At 46.5% G+C, this 16,963-nt stretch overlaps 1 protein-coding gene across 3 annotated transcripts in view; it reads right to left on the reverse strand.

Moving 5' to 3' along the window:
- LOC130272700 (kinesin-like protein KIF20A) overlaps positions 1 to 16,963 on the reverse strand; it is a 96,150-nt gene that overhangs the window by 40,235 nt on the left and 38,952 nt on the right. For all 3 annotated transcript variants that reach the window (XM_056518564.1, XM_056518565.1, XM_056518566.1), the window contains exons 6-12: positions 11,888 to 12,072; positions 11,446 to 11,521; positions 11,172 to 11,330; positions 6,049 to 6,160; positions 5,697 to 5,768; positions 5,404 to 5,550; positions 4,660 to 4,822 (exon numbers count right to left, since the gene is read on the reverse strand). In XM_056518564.1, coding sequence (XP_056374539.1) covers positions 4,660 to 4,822; positions 5,404 to 5,550; positions 5,697 to 5,768; positions 6,049 to 6,160; positions 11,172 to 11,330; positions 11,446 to 11,521; positions 11,888 to 12,072 — 914 coding nt within the window. The remainder of the gene's footprint in view (positions 1 to 4,659; positions 4,823 to 5,403; positions 5,551 to 5,696; positions 5,769 to 6,048; positions 6,161 to 11,171; positions 11,331 to 11,445; positions 11,522 to 11,887; positions 12,073 to 16,963) is intronic.

Consider the following 16,963-nt stretch of genomic DNA (forward strand, 5'->3'; position numbering starts at 1 on the left):
AGACCCCAGGCCAGAGATAACCAAGGCCCAGAAACTGAGCTCCCGGAAGATCCCCCGCCATGGAGATTGACTAGGACGCCAAGGAAGGGACCGTGCTTCGCAGAGACTCTAAACCTACTGTCCATATAGGATAGACAAGAAGATGTCGATTCGGAAGCCAGATGGGCCAGAACAACCCTGGAGGAAGTAGGAACACAATGCCAAGGAAAAAAGAACCAGACAAAGGTCTAGCCCGACTGGAAATCAAAGATGGAAGAGGGCACAACAAGAGAACCCCATCCATAGTCAGATTCCAAGGAACATGGCAAAAAAATAAAAATAAATAAAAATAAAAAAAACGCCAGAGAGCAGAGTACACCTGAGCAGAAGGAGAGCACAGAAGGTGGAGACCAGAAAACCACTTGAAAAAAAGAAAGACAAACCAGCTCTAGGGAAGCCTGGTGCAGAAGATCAATGACCGGAACATCTGCAGACTCAAAACCCCTATCCCAGGGGCCCGCCGCGAGCACCCGGGAGACTAAAAAGTCGCTCCACTGGTAGAATCCGGATGACCGGAACACTCTTCATCTAGGGAGTACAAGGACCCCAAAGCAGGCGGAAGGAAGAATCCTAGGATAGTGTCCACGACAAGGAGACTAACTGGCCTTGGAGTCTAGGGGTCCGAGTGGACCAGAGCACTCTGAAGGAACATCCAGTCATGATGGGAACTGAGGGGGAAACTAAAAGGGAACCCAGCTGGAACTCCCAGTTTATGGGCACTGGAAGGTTATTCCAAAAGACTGTGCATAGAAAATGAATTTGAGCAATCACCCAGTCACTTCTGGTTCTGGTAACTTCCGAGATGTTGTCCTCTTCGGATGTTAGCGGGGAAGCAGTAGATGGCCCGTTACCATGTACCACCTCTCAGTTACCATCCAAAGACAACAACATCTTGGAAGTTACCGGAACCAGGAGTGATTGGGCGAGTGCTCCGATTCATATTCTATGCACAGTATTACTACCTCAATGGACTTTTTTTCACGTGAGCACCATGCATTGTTCCAGTTGCGATTATACTAGTGCATCCCAGGTGCGTGGACATTTCTCTTAGTGCAGTTTTTGCAGTGCCGGTTTTCTTGCTGTCTTTGGATTGTTTATTCCAAAAGACTGTGGTGTCAGTGCAGCACAACAGACAATGTCAAGGGGAAGGATGAACACAGCTTCCAGGGAGATTGCACCGAGTGAGGAGGAGAGTAAAGGCAGGGCCCAAAAAAGGTGGTGCTAGATAGGCACTGACCAGCCAAACTCCCTGATCCCCGTACCCCGAGGAAGGGGGATGTCAAAGTGTGCCAAGCACTGAAGGAACAAGGTAAATGACACCCTACGGCAATGGAACAAAAGGAACAAAAGCCCCCAGGAACTCCGACCACACATCAAGGTATGGAGGAGCCAATGAGCATCCAGAGGGATTGGAATTCTGGACACCGGAGCTGGGCAAAGATACAAAGAAGTGACTACGAATGCAAGGTAGGAGCACGCACAGATACACAGCAACCAACAGCATTGAGAAACACCCCCTCAGGGTGAAACCCTGGACCAGAAGGGCACCAATGGAGCCAACACTGCCGTCTAAGGCAACAGAACAGGCGCCTGAGCCAGCCTGAGCAGGAACCCAGGGAAGAGACATGGAGGGGGGCCCCCACCAGGCCCCATGCCAGAACAGAGGTACTCAACTACCGCAGAGCTACGGAAACAAGACCACAGGAAGGCCTGAGGCACATCCCACGAACAGAAGGGAAGGTTGGCTGAACACGTGCAGGGGGCCTTAGACGCAGGGACACAGTTACCTCATGAGTAGTGGGGTACCAAGACTGCAGACCACCAAAAATCCGTCAGTACGGGAGACAGGCTCAGTACCCTATGGTAGGTCACAACCATGTCCCTAGCAGACCAACGTTGCACCCATAGAAAGGGGAACAGAGTACTGCTGTTTCTGTGAAAGGCCATGAAACCTGCAGGAGATGCCCACACCCCATTTCCTAAAGGTATTACACACCAAGACTGCCATCGCAGATGCAAGATATGAAGCATGTATGTGGAGCAGGAACAATGCAGACAGTCTGACATATGGCCCAATGAACCGACAGAGACACTATGTGAAGCTTCACATTGAAGGGAGTCACCGGATTGCAGTCACAGGAGCGGCAGGAATGGGGAAGAGGCCATGGGAGCAGCAGGCATGTAAAGTGGGACCTGGTAAGGTAGGGAACCTCACCAACCAGCCTTTGGCACGATCTATAGGGCCCTTGGAGCAACAAGGGGTGACTCACTCAGAACTACTCCTTGGCAGTGGGATACCTGAACTTCTGACTAGCTGACTGGAGAGGATTCCTGAACAAATAGTCACTCCTTCAAACCCTCCCCCAGAAAGTGGGGCACAGGAGTGTGGCCGATCTGATGGGCGACCCGGTGGAATAGGAGACCATGCAGACAATGTCTGGCTTACTGGCATCAGTAACTCCTACAGATTCCTAACACCAACAGTGAGGTATGGGGAAAAAAAAACAGCCAAGCAAGCGGTAGCCCTGAGATGGGAGACTGAGGGTGGCAAGACAGTGCAGACAGCGGTCTGATGGGATGAGTGCCCCTTCAGGTGCTGGAGATAAGGGACAGTCAGATAGGCAATAACTGTGCCCCTTTGACACATGTGGAAGGGCAGGAAACCCCATTATCCTGAGAGATTGGGGGGAGGCTAAGGAGCCGTGGATTGTATCCGCTTCACCCTGCAGAGGGTCCATGAGAACACGCCAGGTTACCCCTCCAGACACCGCTCATTAGCAGTGAGCTACCGGAACTCCAGCCGCAGATATATCAGCTCCTTGGATAAGTGACAGGTTGTAGAAAAAAAACCATACAGACCACTGTCTGGCCTACTGGTATGGGTCCATAGTAGACAACGGGTCAGTCCAGCAGACACCTTGCACTAGTAGTGGGGTACTGCAACCAGCCGCGGAGGTGGCAGCTGCGAAATTAGAGACAGATGAGACTACTGTCCGTCATCATATTAGGTCCAGTCCCTGCCCACGCAGGAATACTTCCAGGGAGACCACACACACTGAACGTGGGGATCCGAGGCGCTAGCCACAGATGTGAAAGAGAGAAAATGGTATGCACAAGCCAAGAAACCCAGATGGGTCACCGGACATGACAGATATGTCATGGTGCTCAGTGGTACAGGACAGTCACTGACCGTAACCCAGGTGAAATCCCTGGCAAGGACCCGCCACGGCGGGTCAAATACACAGCCTGACAGTGAGAACCCTTCTGAAATTAGGTATGCCAGAGGCATACCTCAACCGACTCAAAGTAAATTGCCATGTCAGAGCCCATACAGGGCGACAGAAAACAAAAACAACCCCCCCGAACAGATATTAAGCTGAAAACAACCCCCCCCAATAGATATTAAGCTGAAAAGGCCAAGGCTGTAATAGTGAATGGATGTCACAAGTAGAAATGGAAAATAAGAGCAGAATTTACTCATTGGCCACAAGAAGGCGTCAGACGCAGAAGGAGTTTTTTTTTTTTTTTTTTTTAATCAAAAACAGTGAATGGCCTAGCTCCCCACGTTTCCCTTAGATATTACACCTGGCACTGATACAGTCCGCAAGATCTCCCAAGTTAGAAGGGCGAGGATGCCAGCACCACGCACCTTCTGCAGGGACACAGGAAAATGGACGCACTGGAGCCCGAGAAGCAGTGACTGCCAGGAATAGCGCGCAAAGAAGCACAGCGCCACTCAGCTCAGATACCAAGGAACAAGAGCGGGAGGGAGCTCAGGGAGACCACGGAGCCACCAACCCTCGCCATGGTGGAGGGGTGGAGCTAATGCCGCTGGAGGCGTACCTCAGCATGGCCGCGGGTAAGCACCCGCCGGTCGCAGCAAGATCCGTGGGGCGTGCAAACCTGGAGAGGGGGAGCTGCCTGACCTCCCGGTCAGTGCGCTGTTCAGAGGGAGAAGGACATCGCTACTGCTGCCACAACCCCCTGAATATTAGGAGGTGCTGCTTGGCCTCCGGTTAGCGCAGTGGTTCAGGGGGAGAAAAAGGGCGGAGCCATGTGCCGCCATAACCCCCAGAACTCTGTCGGCTGAACACCCAGCGAGCTGCCGACCCCCACAGTGGGGAAAGTACAGAACGGAGTGACAGAAAGGCTGTTAGAGGTGAGCCAGAAAGGAACTCCTGCAGAGGCAGCCGCTACCAATGAAGAGTGACCGAGAATTTATTTTTTTTTTTTTAATCAACTGGTTCCAGAAAATTAAAACAGATTTGTAAATTAATTCTATTAAAAAATCTTTATCCTTACAGTACTTAGCTGCTGTATACTACAGAGGAAGTTTTCTGTCACCTCTCTCCATGTCAGGAACTATGCAGAGCAGGAGCAAATCCCCACAGAAAACCTATCCTGCTCTGGACAGTTCCCGACATGGATAGGGGTGTCCGAGAGCAGTGTGGTCAGACAAATTAAAAAAGAAAAGAACTTTGTAGTATACAGCAGCTAATAAGTACTGGAAGGATTAAAAAAAAGTTCTCTAGTGGAGTACCCCTTAAAAACAGTTGATTTTTTTTTTTTTTTTAAACAATTGCTACATTAAGTAATCCACGCTTCTGCCATTATACTTACTTGTTTAGCAACAGCAGAGAACTTCATGACATGCAGTGTTTCATCATAAGTAGAAGCACACTGGTTAATGTTCACAATCATACAGGCTTTTCCCTTTCCACAGAAAAAGGGCTGAAATAGCCTGGTGAGTTTGCTTTCCCTGAATGGAACATAGCTAGCTTTCCTGGAGGTAAGAAAACACTGTATTTATAGAAGATCCCAAGCTTACAGATAAACACAACAAACAATTGTATAGTTCTTTAATCACAGAGAAAGAATGTTTTTCCCCGCACCAGCTCACGTAGTACCTATGTATATAGGATGAACCGAGACCGAATCCAGCAATCCCGTGCTCAGCAGAAAGCAGCAACAGCTAATAATTCTTAAAGGAAGAAGAAGACTCCGCGGCACTGGAATGTGATGCAATAAAAGGGTTCTTTATTGCGGCATAGCAGTAACAGAGGTGTATATAAGCAGCCAAGCGCAAGTTTTGCGTCAGAAGACACTTTCTCGAGGCATGCCACACAAGAAAGCGTCTGACACGAAACTTGCGCTTGGCTGCTTGTATACACCTCTGTTACTGCTATGCCACAATAAAGAACCCTTTAATTGCATCACATTCCAGTGCCGCGGAGTCTTCTTCCTTTAAGAATTGTATAGTTCTGTTCACACATCACATCAATAGACACAGCTGCCAAGAGGCTACCTACTGCCAAGCATATGCACCTTGCAATACTGTGCAGCCAGGTATGTTCATAAACTCACTTTGGGTTCTGGCTCTGCTTCAGAGCTGCAATGCATTTGCCAAGGATGAGCAGAGAGTTATTTATGTTTCCAGCCTCCTTCAGACGGTCGCCAACAGTTTGTGTTTTATTACAACGTTCTGATCCAGCCAAATCACACAAAGACATCCTGCACAAAAACACAGGAAGGCATGATGTCAATAGTGTCAGCTGAAGCTGTTACAATACTGATCCTGAAATACTACTAAAAAGATTGTGGGTAATACGTAGTAAAACTAAGAAAGATCAAAGAGTAACCTCCGATTTATTACTTACTCTGACACACCAAGAACACTGGGGTCATCACCAGGGCCTAATTTGAGAAGTCGAATGGTAAAAATACTGTGACTAAAAATACAAAGAAATATTAGAGCAAAAACCAGAGCAATTTCCGTAGTTAACCATCACAGGGACTGCAAAACAAAAACCAGGAGCACGTACTCCCCTGCTGACAATGCATTCAGAGACAGTGTAAAAATATATTCAAAGAAAAAAAAGGGGGGGGGGGGGAAACAGCAAACACACAAAGCTCTGTAAGTAGGAGATTTGTCCAATATACAGTAGGAGACTGACCATGAATGCAACATAACTATAAAGCGCACAGCCACAAGTCTTGGTAACTTCTTACCTTCTACTAGACTGTTGATTCATTTTAGTAGATGCTAAACTTCTATTCTTGTTGCCAATCTGCAGTATCTTGCACGCTTCCTCTGTGCTAGTGATATTAAACCACTTCAAATCTAAAGACATGCAAGATATTTTACCATATGTAAAAACAGCTATACTACTAAATCTGCATCTATATACAGTTAATCAAAATGACACGATGTTATGTGAAGCAGGTATTGTGTTGTCTGTACAAATAACTGAACAAAAACAACTTAAAGGAAACAAAGGAAGGAAGGTAACCCAAACTAACCTGAATATACAGGTAGATCATGCAGGTGAGCCCCATTTCTTACGCTTCTTACTGGGTGAATATAGAATCCATCTTACTTTGTACAGCTTGCTCCATGTTTGTGTTATGGGCATGGAGCCGACTCTCACCACACCAGACAGGTTCTTGATTTTTATCTTTACTATACAAGGCACAGCATATTGCACACCTTTACACCTCTGAGAAAGTCACATGAAGTGTGTGATGCATATACCCTTACCACACACAGTCCCATTTTTAGACTGGTTTGATCTATATTCCTTTAATTGCCACTGCACCTTCACCATTGTAACTTTTTACCTGGTTCATTTTACTTTTACTATGTATGTGCAACTGTAGACTTTTGCTATATGATCCTATGCTGGGGTATCCCTCATTAAAAGGTTATTCTGCATTTTTGTACATCAGTTTTTTTTTGTATTTCAGCATTTGGATTACCAGGTCATTGCAGATTCATAGTGATTATAGTTCACATCTGAGTTGAGGGTCATCACTTGGTAGTGTAAGGACGTGTACAATGGTATATAGAATAGTCTGAGGAAGACCATTATTTGCTCCCCTCTTGTTATAGTGTGGTTCCTTTGAGCCTTTTAAGTGTTTTTATTCTTGTGTTTTGGTGTCTTTTTTTCAATTATCTGGGTGTGCATTATCTTCGTGATTAGTCTGTTTCTGTCTTACATTGTTACATTCTGGCACTTGATAGGAGTCTATCATTAAGGGTGCGTTCCCACAGGGCATATACGCAGCGTATTTGATGCTGCGCAAAATTTATGACAGCAGCGGGAAATACGCTGCGTATTCCTTGCTCACTATACACACAGGGCTTTCCGGCGGCAGCCCTATGTGTGTAGTGAGTTTTAGAGGCGGGGCCGTGTGCCGGCGTGTCTGACGCGCGGCTCCGCCTCCAAAACTCACTGCACACATAGGGCTGCTGCCGGAAAGCCCTGTGTGTATAGTGAGCAAGGAATACGCAGCGCATTTCCCGCTGCTGCCGTAAATTTTATGCAGCGTTAAATACGCTGCGTATACAACCTGTGGGAACGCACCCTAAATCACATTTTTGCTAAGCCCCTTTGTGGTTTTGTTCCAGAGATTAGTCATCTTGTTGCTAATATGGTTAAAAAAAAAAAAAATGTTATTAAGTGCAATTGTTTTCCACCAACATCACTCCTCACTTTTCTGCAGGATAGGTGACTGATTGAACCACTGGGACCCCCCCCACAATTTTAAGAACAAGGAGTCCCTTGTCACTGTTTTACTGAAGTGGCAGTAAGACTTTCACATTGCTGCTCTAATTCAACTATGGACCTGATATCAGAATTAGAGATGAGCGAACTTACAGTAAATTCGATTTGTCACGAACTTCTCGGCTCGGCAGTTGATTACTTTTCCTGCGTAAATTAGTTCAGCCTTCAGGTGCTCCGGTGGGCTGGAAAAGGTGGATACATTCCTAGGAAAGAGTCTCCTAGGACTGTATCCACCTTTTCCAGCCCACCGGAAAGCTGAACTAATTTATGCAGGAAAAGTCATCAACTGCCGAGCAGTTCGTGATGAATCGAATTTACTGTAAGTTCGCTCATCTCTAATCAGAATGCTGTATTTATAGCCATCTTCAGCCCTATACAGTTGCCTAGAGCAACAGCGCACATGTCCGACTCCATTAATTCAAATGGTGAATACAGGACCGTTATTGTGGTAAGTGGGGGTCCCATAAGTTATACCCACATAGATTACATGGTCATCACCTATCCTGCAGATAGATGACAAGTGTTTATGATGGGAAAACCCCTTTAACCCCTTAAGGACCGAGCCCTTTTTCACCTTAAGGACCGGAGCGTTTTTTGCAATTCTGACCACTGTCACTTTAAACATTTATAACTCTGGAATGCTTTTAGTTATCATTCTGATTCAGAGATTGTTTTTTCGTGACATATTCTACTTTAACTTGGTGGTAAAATTTTATGGTAACTTGCATCCTTTCTTGGTGAAAAATCCCCAAATTTGATGAAAAAAAATGAAAATTTAGCATTTTTCTAACTTTGAAGCTCTCTGCTTGTAAGGAAAATGGATATTCAAAATAATTTTTTTTTGGGTTCACATATACAATATGTCTACTTTATGTTTGCATCATAAAATTTATGAGTTTTTACTTTTGGAAGACACCAGAGGGCTTCAAAGTTCAGCAGCAATTTTGAAATTTTTCACAAAATTTTCAAACTCGCTATTTTTCATGGACCAGTTCAGGTTTGAAGTGGATTTGAAGGGTCTTCATATTAGAAATACCCCATTATAAAAACTACACCCCCCCAAAGTATTCAAAATGACATTCAGTAAGTGTAGTAACCCTTTAGGTGTTTCACAGGAATAGCAGCAAAGTGAAGGAGAAAATTCAAAATCTTCATTTTTTACACTCGCATGTTCTTGTAGACCCAATTTTTGAATTTTTGCAATTGGTAGAAAGGAGAAAATTTTTACTTTTATTTGAAACCCAATTTCTCTCGAGTAAGCACATACCTCATATGTCTATGTTAATTGTTCGGCGGGCGCAGTAGAGGGCTCAGAAGGGAAGGAGCGACAAATTTTTTTGGGGGGCATGTCACCTTTAGGAAGCCCCTATGGTGCCAGGACAGCAAAAAAAACACACATGGCATACCATTTTGGAAACTAGACCCCTCAGGGAACGTAACAAGGGGTAAAGTGAACCTTAATACCCCACAGGTGTTTCACGACTTTTTTCATATGTAAAAAAAATATATATTTTTTTTTACCTAAAATGCTTGATTTCCCAAAAATTTTACATTTTTAAAAAGGGTAATAGCAGAAAATACCCCCCAAAATTTGAAGCCCAATTTCTCCCGAGTACGGCGATACCCCATATGTGGCCCTAAACTGTTGCCTTGAAATACGACAGGGCTCCAAAGTGAGAGCGCCATGCGCATTTGAGGCCTAAATTAGGGATTGCATAGGGGTGGACATTGGGAATCACTGGCGTAGAATACCCCTAACAGGGTGCCTCCAGCTGTTATAAAACTCCCAGCATGCCTGGACAGTTAGTGGCTATCTGGCAATACTGGGAGTAGTAGTTTTGCAACAGCTGGAGGCTCCGTTCTGGAAACAGTGGCGTACCAGACGTTTTTCATTTTTACTGGGGAGGGGAGGGGGGCTGGGTAGGGGTATGTGTATATGTAGTGTTTTTTTACTTTTTATTTTATTTTGTGTTAGTGTAGTGTAGTGTTTTTAGGGTACAGTCGCACGGGCGGGGGTTCACAGTAGTTTCTCGCTGGCAGCTTGAGCAGCGGCAGAAAATCTGCCGCAGCTCAAATTTGCAGCCGGATACTTACTGTAATCCTCCGCCCATGTGAGTGTACCCTGTACGTTCACATTGGGAGGGGGGGGGGGGGGGGGAGGAACATCCAGCTGTTGCAAAACTACAACTCCCAGCATGGACGGTCTATCAGTGCATGCTGGGAGTTGTAGTTTTGCAACAGCTGGAGACACACAGGTTGTGAAACACCGAGTTTGGTAACAAACTCAGTGTTTTGCAACCAGTGTGCCTTCAGCTGTTGCAAAAGCTACAACCCCCAGCATGTACGGACAGCGGAAGGGCATGCTGGGTCTTGTAGTTATGCAACAGCCGGAGGCATACTACATTGGCTGGGGATGCTGGGGATTGTAGTTATGCAACAGCTGGAGACACACTGGTTTACTACTTAACTCAGTGTGCCTTCAGCTGTTGCAAAACTACAACTCAGCAGTCACCGACAGCCAACGGGCATGCTGGGAGTTGTAGTTATGCAACCACCAGATGCACCACTACAACTCCCAGCATGCACTTTAGCTGATTGTGCAAGCTGGGAGTTGTAGTTACACAACAGCTGAAGGTACACTTTTCCATAGAAAGAATGTGCCTCCAGCTGTTGCAAAACTACAAGTCCCAGCATGCCCATAAGGGCATGCTGGGAGTTGTGGTGGTCTGCCTACTGCTGTTGCATAACTACAGCTCCCAGCATGCCCTTGTTGCATGCTGGGAGCTGTTGCTAAGCAACAGCAGGAGGCTGTCACTCACCTCCAACGATCCACACTGCAGGACTGTCCCTCGCCGCCGCCGCTCCTGAGGCCCCGATCCCAACAGGGGGCTGGGGATCGGGGTCCCCAGCACCCGGGGTCGTCTTCCCGCACCCGCTCACGTCCTCCGGAAGAGGGGCGGAGCGGGTTGCGGGAGTGACACCCGCAGCAGGCGCCCTGATTGGTCGGCCGGTAATCCGGCCGACGAATCAGGGCTATCGTGAGGTGGCACAAGTGCCACCTCACTCCTGCAGGCTCTGGCTGTTCGGGTCCGTCTCTGACGGCCCCGATCAGCCAGTAATTCCGGGTCATCGGGTCACTGGAGACCCGATTGACCCGGAATCCGCCGCAGATCGCTGGACTGAATTGTCCAGCGATCTGCGGCAATCGCCGACATGGGGGGACATAATGACCCCCCTGGGCGATATGCCGGGATGCCTGCTGAACGATTTCAGCAGGCATCCGGCCCCGACTCCCCTCCGGCTAGCAGTGGGGGCCGGAAATGCTCAGGGCATATCCATACGCCCTCGGTCCTTAAGGACTTGGAAACGGGGGCTTATGGATACGCCCTATGTCCTTAAGGGGTTAAATGTGAAGAAACTAATCTCATTATGACCCTTAAAAGTTACAAGTAGGCTAACTGGGACAACAAGTGTCAGCTGTAGGGATAATATGTTATGACTTTACACAATTATCCATAGAGTTATATTAAAAAAAAAAAAATTATATATCCCCCCCCCCCCCATTACCTTTCACATAGGAGGTGCCTAACTGGTCATCACAGATCTTTAGCGCGGGCCTCTTTTGGTTCTTTGATGTAGGGAACTGGTCGAGTAGGTCATACACATACTCATTGTAGATTTCAAAGAAGGACACCCAAGCAGAAAATTGATTTTGGTCAGTAACTCCTATAAATATATCAGAGTATTATGTATAGAACTGAAGACATCTAGCAGTCCTAAGGCTCAGTCAAAACTAAGAGTCTCAATATGTAAAAGTATAACCCACATTTTAATCATTCACCTTGATCAGATGGAGAGTCTTCACAAGCAGTCAGACTTAGCAGCTTGTTGGAACTTACAACAGTCTTCATACCATCCTGGAATGAATTAAAAATAAAAATAAATGAAAATAGCCTGTTTCTGTGATCAGTTACTGCTGATTGGAAGCATCTAAAATAGTATATAAATCAATAAAAATACAGAAACAAACCCTTCAATGATCTCACATAAAAGCTTCATGTATAGGTTCTTAGATATAAAGTGTTACCAACAGATGGGATTTTAATGCTCACTCCATCTGTTCTCTCACCTAAATACTGTGCTGTACTAAAGTCTATATCCTGTAAAATGTATCTGGCTAAATGCTCAATAACTCTGCTGCATCCAGAATTCCTTTGCTGCCATCTAGTGCGCACCTAAATAAAAGATGTTGAATGCAAAGCTTTTGGTTTTAAAGTACAAACCTCTTTAAGGCTGGAAAAGAGTGACCCTTTCATGGCTTCTTCTTGCTTTACTTGAGCAGGATCCAGTTTCATAACATCATTGCCAAGATAAGGCTTGAGATTCATCTTGACGTACTGCCGACCCCTAATATGATCAAAGACAACGTCCAGTGATCTGGGCAAGATTCCTCCATCTTTTGGTGTTCCTAAGAATATAATTTTTATTTTTTTTTTTAAATATTTTCCCAAGACTGTAAGGCCCAGATAACAAGCCAGTTACACTGTATTAACCCCTGCATGTGCACTAATAACAGATTCATATTTACATGAAGACTCCAATTATGCATTCTCTTCCCGGGAGTTATAACTTATGAAATTTTTAGTGTGTGTTTGGAAAGAGGGTGGGATATTAAGGAGGAGTGATGCAACGCCCTCCCTGTGTGCTGATCTATGGAGATGGAAACTCCTGACCTGCCCCCTGCTGGATTCATAAACATTCGTAAAATCTATGTTACAAGTTGGGGACCCATTCTGAATGGACTTGTGGACCACATTTCTTCTCTGCTCCAAAACCAGATTTGGCTACCAAAAAAAAAAAAAAAGTACACATTTGGGAAGTATTCTGTTTTTACCTACCGTATATTTTACTATTCTACTACTGGTTGCACAATCTTGTCTGTTATTTTTCTATATTCATCTCTTACTGTAATTTGTATATCAACTCAAAAGCTTTAATATATAGTTGCCTTGTGGTTCTAATGAATCTACAATCTTAAAGTATAAGTTGTGGCTTGTGCATGCTACAGTGTTAGTGCTAGAGAGCAGTGAGTGTGGAGACTGTGGCATCCTGTCTGCCGGAAGTGACGGGTGGTGGCAGCGTTTCATGTGTGGGTTCCCCACCACCCTCATTTTACAGAAAATTCTCAGTTTAGCTTTTTATGCAGAATGAAAACAATGTAAAATCCCTCCTGCACACCTACAAAATACCAATGACTGTCTAGCTGCTGTCCCAAACACCATTGGGGGGGGGGGTTGGGGGTGCGGGAATTATTTTCCGTGCATCAAATTTATGAAGTGGCACACTGCATGATAAGTCTGTCTGAGCAACTAGGAAAAAATTACCTTGCTGACTCCCTATAAAACTTTCTTATTTTTTGATACATGGGGCTGTATGAGGGCTCATTTTTTCCACTTTAGTCAAAAATCTTTAGTCATTAGCGGTTCCCTTTTGCGTATATGTGACTTTTTAAATCACTTTATTGCTGTTCCTTTGGGATGTGATGAGAAAAATCTGTAATTTTGGACTTTGCTATTTTATTAATTTTTTTTAACATTTGCTGCGCAAGATTAACATTTTTATTTAATAGTTCGGACATTTCCACACGTGGCAATACCAGATATTTTGATATATTTGTTTTAATTTGTAAAAATAAGAAAAATAAGGCAATTTTTTGGAAGGGCAGGGGGCTTATTCACATTTATTAAAGCTTAAGTGGTGCTGGTAGTTTTAGTTGTGTTCCATATAGAGACATGTAAGGGCAGTGATCCCAAACCTATAGATCTCCAGCTGTTTCAAAACTACAACTCCCAGCATGTCCTCATTGTCAGGGCATGCTGGGAGTTGTAGTTTTGTATCAAAGCGTTTTTTTCCCCCACACACCCTTTTGTATGGTTCCTACTTTGTAACTTTGTGTGAATTTTTCAACCAGTTGCCCCAAAGTGTGCGACTTTTTAACCCCTTGCGACGACCTTCCGTAAGGACGAAAAAAGAATCACACTGATGAAACGAAGCAGTGATTGAGAGATAAGACCGAACAGCCCGAACTACATCCAGCTTGTGTAGTAAGCGCTCCTTAGGATGAGAAGGAGCAGGACAAAAGGACGAGAGGACAATGTCCTCATTGAGATAAAAGGCCGAAACCACCTTAGACAAAAAGGAAGGATCTGGCCGGAAAACAACCTTGTCCTGGTGGATCACCAGAAACGGAGAACTTACCTACTAATGAGGTCTTCAGTGAAGTCTTCTGTCATCTTTAGTTACCTGCATCACACCTGGCTGCTATGCACTAGCGAAGCGAGCAGGGAAATAGGGGACCCGGACCCATGAGGTACCAACCCAGGCGCTGACCGTTGGCGAGGGGGGTGAACAGCGCATATATGCAACGTCTGTGCCCCCTTACTTGCAATGGGGAAACAGGGAATCTGAGTCCGAGTCCCCACCTGAAAACAGGAAAGAAAAAAGGTATATATATTTTAGCTCAGGGCCTGAAGGCGGGTATATCCTGCTGGGAGGAGCCGACTTTTTTTTTTTATTTTTTTATTTTTTTTTATTATCATAGTGTCTCACCTCCTAGAGACAGCAGCATACACCCACGGTCTGTGTGCCCCAATGGAGCCAATAGAGAAAAGGAGATTTTTTTACATTTACCGTAAAATCTCTCTCGAAGGATCCATTGGGGGGACACAGCCCATGGGTGTATGCTGCTGTCACTAGGAGGCTCGACACAATGGCAACAAGAGAAGTCTGCTCCTCCTAGCAGGGTATACCCGCCCACAGGCACCTGAGGTAATCAGTTTAAGTCCCAGAGCAATAGGAGAAGAAGATCGACAGGTCAAGAGAAAACCACAAACTGTCCAGAAGAAAAGGCAACTGAACACACCTTCGGACAGATAACTGAAATAGGAACACCAGAAAAAAGGGTGGGAGCTGTGTCCCCCAATGGATCCTTCGAGAAAGATTTTACGGTAAGCATAAAAAAAATAAAAAAATAAATCTCCTCTTCATCGGCTCCATTGGGGGACACAGACCATGGGACGTACCAAAGCAGTCCCTTGGGTGGGTAAGGAATCAGACGGGTGGACGGTTGGACCCCTGCCATCTGCAACATCTTACAGCCCAGAGTAGCATCAACTGATGCAAAGGCATGAATCTGGTAGCACCTTGAGAAAGTGCGGACGCCGTACAGAACTGCAAGGCCAAAGCCACGTAGCGGAGGGCCCAGGATGCCCTAAAAAAAACAGGTGGAATGAGCCAAACCCCTGAAGGGTGGGATCTTCCCCTTGCAATGGTAAGCTCCCAAAAAGAGCAGACCGGATACACCGAAAAATGGTGGTCGTAGAAGCAGGTTGTCCTATACAACGACCTTCTGGAAAAACAAAAGAAAGGAAAGCGTGACAGACAAGTCCGAACAGCCCTCACCACAACCAGGTTGTGGAACAAACGCTTCCAGGGATGAGAAGGGGCCGGACAAGAGGACGAAGTATTCATTGAGATGAAAAAGTCAAAAGCCATCTCAGGTAAGAAGGACGGACCTGGACAGAAAACAACTTGTCCTGGTATACCACCAGGAAGGGAGAATGGCAGGAGAGAGCTACCAGCTCTGACACCCTCCTAACAGAGGTAAGAGCAATAAGGAACGCCACCTTCAGGGGAAGGAGGCGAAGAGAAATGTCCCCGAGAGGGTAAAAAAAGGGGCGTCTTGCAGAGCACCTAAGACCAAGTGTAAGTCCCAAGGGAAAAAAGGGGACTGATAGAGGGGCAGCTTGTGCCAATCCCTGAACTAGGTTCGGACATGATAATTAAACGCCAAAGAACGTTGAAAAAGAATGGAAACGGCCGAACCTTTGACCCCTAAGGGAGCTGAAAGTCAACCACGACGGGAGAAAAAGGTTGAGTTTCACACCAACAGAAATAAGACCGTCCGGTATGATGGTAAATCTTTGCAGAGGAAGGCTCGTGAGCCCTCTGCATGGTGTGAACCACTTGGGAAGAGAAACCGCGGGTCCTCAGAACTGCTGTCTCAACCGCCACGCCGTCAAAAGCAGAGACGGTACATAGGGGTGGCACAGGAGACCTGATATAGGAGGTCTGGACGATAGGGAAAGTGCAGAGGTTAGTACAGGAGGAGTCTGAGCACGACAACGTACCATGCCCGCCGGGGCCAGTCTGGGCCATGAGAATGGCGGGAACGCCCTCTGCTGTGAGTTTCCTCAGGACCCCGAAAAGAGGAAGGGGAGGAAACAAAGTAGGGCAAAGCCCGACCAAGAAAGAGGAGCGCTTGGTTGTGGCGGGACGTGCAGGGTTCCACGTCTGGAGCTCCCCAGAGGTTGCAGATCACTGCAAACACCTCCGGATATAAGGACCACTCGCCGTGGACGGCTGAGAAAGCCCACATCACAAAAATGCCCGGAATGAAAAGCGCTGACCTGAGTTCCGCCCAGAAGGGAATTTCCCAAGAAGCAAGCAAAGAAAGGATTGCCCTAGGCCCCAACGTGAAGGGAAAAAGGGCTTCTCGAGGGACCAAGGCCCCAGACCGGCCGGTCCTTGAAAACACCTCCCCAGCCCAACAGACTGGCAGGGAGGGGCAGGAAGGAGCACCCCCGAAAAAGCAGGGGGGAAACAAAGCCACCATAGAAGGGACCGACAAGACTGTCGAGTGACAATGGAGACCTGTCCCACCGGAAGAGACTCACCAATTGAAGAGGTCAGTGTTGAAACTGGGCAAAATGGCACGGCCTCCACGGCCGCCGCTAACCGACCCAGGACATCCATGCAAAAGCGAATGGAAACTGGAGCAGAGTGCCGAAGTCATCGGACTCTTGATAAGAGTCAGCCGATTGGTCGGCGCAGTTGAGAGTGGGCAGAGGCTGCGTTGAACTGGAGCCCCAGGAAAGCGGCATGACTTGTCCCGAATGACTATCCAACCGAAGAGAGACAAGGTCTGGAGGTTGAGACTAAGACTCTCCAGGATCTGGGCCCTGGATGGCGCTCTGATCAGAAGGTCGTCCAAGTAAGGAATCACGGAAACTGTTGTCCGTAAAAGGGGGCTATCACAGGCGCCAAGACTTAGTTAAAGGTCTGCGGAGAAGTGGCCAGACCGAAATGGAGAGCCACAATAGAAAATGACCGTCCGGAACTGCAAAGCGGAGGTACCGCTGATGACCGGAACAATGAGATGTGGAGGCAGGCATCCTTGATGTCCACCGAGGAACGAAAATTCCCCATGAACCAGGGACACCAGCACTGAACGGAGAGACTCCATTCGGGATGGGAAGCAGAAGATGCTGGCTGAGATACTTGAGAACCAAGATTGGGCG

This window comes from Hyla sarda, chromosome 5 (genome assembly GCF_029499605.1).
Source record: "Hyla sarda isolate aHylSar1 chromosome 5, aHylSar1.hap1, whole genome shotgun sequence".
In the NCBI taxonomy this organism is placed as follows: domain Eukaryota; kingdom Metazoa; phylum Chordata; class Amphibia; order Anura; family Hylidae; genus Hyla; species Hyla sarda.